The sequence below is a fragment of the Tachysurus fulvidraco genome, chromosome 14, assembly GCF_022655615.1.
Source record: "Tachysurus fulvidraco isolate hzauxx_2018 chromosome 14, HZAU_PFXX_2.0, whole genome shotgun sequence".
In the NCBI taxonomy this organism is placed as follows: Eukaryota; Metazoa; Chordata; class Actinopteri; order Siluriformes; family Bagridae; genus Tachysurus; species Tachysurus fulvidraco.
The window spans coordinates 22,894,627-22,899,626 of NC_062531.1; the positions used below are offsets into that span (position 1 = coordinate 22,894,627).

The 5,000-nt window shown below is 44.6% G+C and overlaps 1 protein-coding gene across 3 annotated transcripts in view; it reads left to right on the top strand.

Moving 5' to 3' along the window:
* LOC113646481 (rho-related BTB domain-containing protein 2) overlaps positions 1–5,000 on the top strand; it is a 20,542-nt gene that overhangs the window by 8,138 nt on the left and 7,404 nt on the right. For 2 of the 3 annotated variants that reach the window (XM_027152777.2, XM_027152774.2), the window contains 4 exons: positions 2,288–2,489; positions 2,624–2,745; positions 2,878–3,063; positions 3,377–4,317. In XM_027152777.2, coding sequence (XP_027008578.1) covers positions 2,298–2,489; positions 2,624–2,745; positions 2,878–3,063; positions 3,377–4,317 — 1,441 coding nt within the window. In that variant the 5' untranslated portion in view covers positions 2,288–2,297. The remainder of the gene's footprint in view (positions 1–2,287; positions 2,490–2,623; positions 2,746–2,877; positions 3,064–3,376; positions 4,318–5,000) is intronic. The other variant, XM_027152775.2, reaches the window with a different exon arrangement.

Below are 5,000 nucleotides of genomic sequence, written 5' to 3' on the forward strand. Positions count from 1 at the left end.
CTTTCAGCCGAAGCTTCTTACACAGGAAGGTAAAAGATAGCACTGATGCACCGAGAGTAATCATAGCTCTTTATGTATATACCGTCTAAATTTCCTCCTGTGTTTGGAGTCTGTTTAACGTGTCACGAGGCAGCTTAACGAACGAACGACCGACCGGATGTGTTGCTTATGGTGTTCAGGAAGCCTTAAACGCTCTTGTTTTCTTACACGCTTATACATTTACTGTAAGTTGCATCATGTTCAAAGAGAAACACACCCTGTGCAGCACCTTACCGTTGTCTGTGATGAGCAGACGGTACAGTGTGGAGGCTAAACTTAGGTCTGTAGCAGCTGATCAGAGCAGTGAATAAACCTTACCGGAGAGAGCGGAGAATTCATTGCACTTATTAAAACAGATCGATAGCCGGAAGGACAGACGAGCAGATGAACAGGTTCACAAGAGGAGCTGAATGGATACAGCGTAGTCATAGCCGGAAGCATCATTAATCATTCATCTCGGCTTGGTTCAGTGGAAACGGGAGATGTTTATTATACAACAAGGTCGTAGTGTTGAATAAGGGATAAACCTCTAGTATAGGAAGTTCATCAATCACACACACACACACACACACATCTCAGATGATTAAACTTCCCCTGGATCACCGTGATCGTTTTTTTTTGTCATACTTTAACAGCATCAGTGAAACACGTGCCGATTGACATAAGACTTTCCCACTGTGGGAAACTTTTACCGAGCAGAGACTTTTTTCCATAAACGTTAAATAAATTAACCAGAGCGTCCCTGCCGTGCAAGCATCTGTGCGAAATTGCAGTTGCCATAGAAACAATATTATTATAGTACACCTGATTTTCCTCGCAGTCACATGCTCACAGCTCATACATGGCTTTCCCAGTGAACAACACATACAGAAATCAGCTGCGTTATCGAAAAGCGTGACTATTTAGCCTGTTATCAGGTCGAGTAGTTTAACGGTTATTTATTCGAGTCATCATTATCGCGCCCGTGTGTCGCTTTTACAAACTAACATGAATAATGAACGGTTTGACTCAAAGGCTCACAGTATATATGTGGAGGAATAGAAGCACGTCGCGTGCGGCGGGAATAACGCCGAAAGAACGGCGAACCGACAGTGTGAGTGTTTAGATTTTTCTGTTTAGACTGATAAGACCATCGTGTGACTTTCTATATTCTCTTCTGTTTCTTTTTTCTTTCTTTCTTTCTTTCTTTCTTTCTTTCTTTCTTTCTTTCTTTCTTTCTTTATTTATTTATTTATTGTTTATTTATTTTTCATTGTAATGTGATACTCTATTCAATGATATCATTTAGAAATGGCAAGAAAAGCATGAACTTGTGTTTGTTTATGGTTTATAAGTGTGAATCTTTTTTATTATTATTATTATTATTATTTTTTAAATCTATTATATTTTTCCACCCTTTAATTCATTTATGGTGCAGCATGACTTTAATCATTAAATAAACAAACAAACAAACAAACAGCCCAGACGTCTGCAGCGCCCAACCCGAAGCTATAAAGGATCATATAACAACACAGAGGTCATGATGCAGAAATCCCGCCTTCTGAAAATAGTTTAATCGATGAAAAGACGGAACGATCGAATTACCGTAACACCGGATGGAGCGAGTCGTTAGCGCTAAGGTGGTGCAGACATTAATACAGGTCAAAGTGTTGAAAGGTCACCTTCGTTATTCTTTTCTGCCTGTGAAATGTACGCAGCGACATCAGTGTGAACGCCCACAAAAACCCCACAGCTAAGCTAAATCTATAGCTGTCGCCGGTGTACGGTGACATCACCGCAGGATGCAGGCGGACTAGCATTATGGATCCTGTACTGTACTATACCGTTATTCCTCCTATACCACACACTCCCTGGTTAGGAAATGAGCGCCAGATTGTTACAGAGCTCATCAGGCACCAGGCTGCTGGAAATGTGACTTCCACAATGTTAGGTTGACATTTTACTCCAACAGGGTTTTATGGTTCCTCACTTGACATATTAAGAAGAAGCCTTTATTTGTACCGCATACATTACAGGACTCTATTTTTTATTTTTTTTGCACAGCTCAGCTTAGGAATAGGGTCAGAGTAAAGGGGCAGCCACAATCAGAGTGAGTTAAGGGTCTTGCTTAAGGCCCTAACAGAGGTAGATACGGTGTGCTGGAGCTCGAACCCTCGATATTCCAATCAACAACCCAGAGGCTTAACCGCTTGAGCCACCGCTGTCCTTCATTAGTATGATTTTTTTTTTATATGATTCATTTATTCAGGTCCCATTTTATGGATTCTGATATGGACTATGAGAGGCCAAATGTCGAGACCATCAAGTGTGTGGTTGTCGGGGACAACGCAGTGGGAAAGACCCGGCTCATCTGCGCCCGAGCTTGCAACGCCACCCTGACCCAGTACCAGCTCCTTGCCACACATGTTCCCACTGTCTGGGCCATAGACCAATACAGAGTGTGCCAGGAGGTGAGGAAATGCTGCGTCATTCAGAGGATATTCTGTCATGTACTGTAGCTAGCTTTGTTTACAACTTACACAGGGTCGAGTGTGTAAAATGTATATACAGTAATGACCTGGGTAAATCTCCATGCATGTGATAGGTGTGTTTCTCCAACCAGGTTCTAGAGCGATCTAGGGACGTGGTGGACGATGTCAGCGTGTCCTTGCGACTCTGGGACACGTTCGGGGATCATCACAAGGACCGTCGTTTTGCTTACGGCCGGTGAGCTGCGCCATTCTTACGATGAGCTATTATGTTCCTAGCTACATTTGCAGCAGCAGTAGCTCGTGTTCTCATTCTTAAAGCAGCTGCATAGACACACTTTGCGTCACTCACTGTTGATGTTGGTGGCAGGTCTGACGTGGTGGTGCTGTGTTTCTCAATCGCGAACCCGAACTCGCTGCACCATGTGAGGACCATGTGGTACCCTGAAATCAAACACTTCTGCCCCAGAGCTCCTGTCATCCTTGTGGGCTGCCAGCTGGACCTGAGATACGCCGACCTCGAGGCAGTGAACAGAGCACGGCGCCCTCTGGCCAGGTGAGAGCCGAAAATCCTCCTGCTGTATTTCTACAAGCAGGAAAATAAACAGATGTTTGCTTTATTTCCTGGCCGGGCAACTACACTAATGTTTATCCCTTTAACCGAGCTGTAAGGCATCAGTGTAACAGCAAGACTTTTTGCTACTATAATGATTTTGCATTGAGCTCTGAACTGCAAGATTTTTAGGTTTGCCATAATTAGTAAATAATAAACTTCCAGCTCAGAGTATTCAGTTGTTCTCAGTACATTGGTGCCCATACGTGAAGCCTTTTAAATGTTCATTGACTAAACCTTGGTCATTTCTTCACAGGCCCATCAAATCCAACGAGATTTTGCCGCCAGAGAAGGGCCGTGAAGTAGCAAAAGAGCTCGGGGTCCCGTATTACGAGACCAGTGTGGTCGCCCAGTTCGGTATCAAGGACGTATTCGACAACGCTATCCGTGCCGCCCTGATATCACGCCGTCACCTGCAGTTCTGGAAGTCGCACTTGCGTAATGTCCAGCGGCCTCTGCTCCAAGCCCCGTTCCTTCCTCCCAAACCTCCTCCACCCATCATCACAGTGCCACCTCCCCCTAGCAGCATGGAAGAGCACCCAGGGCGTCTGTTGGAGGACCCTCTGTGCGCCGACGTCGTTCTCGTGCTCCAGGAGAGCCAAAGAATCTTTGCTCACCGTGTCTACCTCGCCACAGCCTCATCCAAATTCTACGACCTTTTCCTGGTCGACCATCGCACTCCTGAGGAGAAAAAAGAGAAAGAGCGCACCCGGGCGCCTCTCTCTGGCCGTGAGCTGCTGATGCGAGCAGCCAGCTTTGATGTTTGCGAGAGCAGCGATGAAAGGGAGCGAGCAAACTTGCGCGCCTGTACCAGCGACGGGACGCTTAGAGGAGGCGACGGAGGACGTCTGCTCCCCGCGTTCAGCCGAGCCTTCCTCAGCGTGCAAGAGGAAATTGTGGACGATCCCTTGACTTTTCACTCCAGGCCAATGACTGTGGTGCACATGGACCCGTCCATGCAGCTGGGACCGTTCCGGGCTGTTTTGCGCTATCTCTATACAGGGAAGCTGGATGAGCATGAGAAGGAACTGATGCAGGTGGCTCACATCGCTGAGCTGCTGGAGGTTTTTGATCTCCGCATGATGGTGGCCAACATCCTGAATGATGAAGCTTTCATGAACCAGGAGATCACCAAGGCCTTCCATGTCAGGCGAACCAACCGGATCAAGGAGTGCCTAGCTAAAGGAACCTTCTCTGGTGAGACATGTGTGTAATGGATATTACTCAAAATACTCACTGTGATCTTCCACAGTCATTAAATTCGGTCCGAGGAAAGAAAAAATCCCTAATTAAAACAAAACAGCAGATCTGCGATTAATTCATTAACTAATTAACTGACTTGGGTAGCTAATCTTTCATATTTAGGACTTGTCTAACTGTATAAACTCCAGAAATATTGACACACAACAGCGACACACAGTTATTTAACTTCCACTCAAACAGTTGAAGAATCTGTTCGTTTTTCCTTTAACGATGATCTCAGACGTAAGCGATTCCTTCGCTTCCTATTCTCCTGGCTGTAGGTGGCAAAATATCTGTATATTCAGTAAATGCATGAAACAGTGCGAGCTCTTGGAGCGGCTCTCTGTTCCGTTTGGTACTAATAATAAATACACAAGTGGAATCTCTGGTTATGCTTCATCAGAAGGTGAAACATTCTTTTAAGTAAAAAAAAGGGGATCTATGGTTAGAACAATTTTATAAACAGTTAAAAATATGATTCAGAGGTGTGATGAAAGGTCTATAACATGATTTGGTTCAAATAAAATGATGTTATGTTTAATGATTAAACAGCAAAGATCACATAAATGCACCAGTGTTGTATAAAGTGTTAGTAAACGATACTCGTGTAAAAGTACAAGTATCGTACTAGAAAAAGA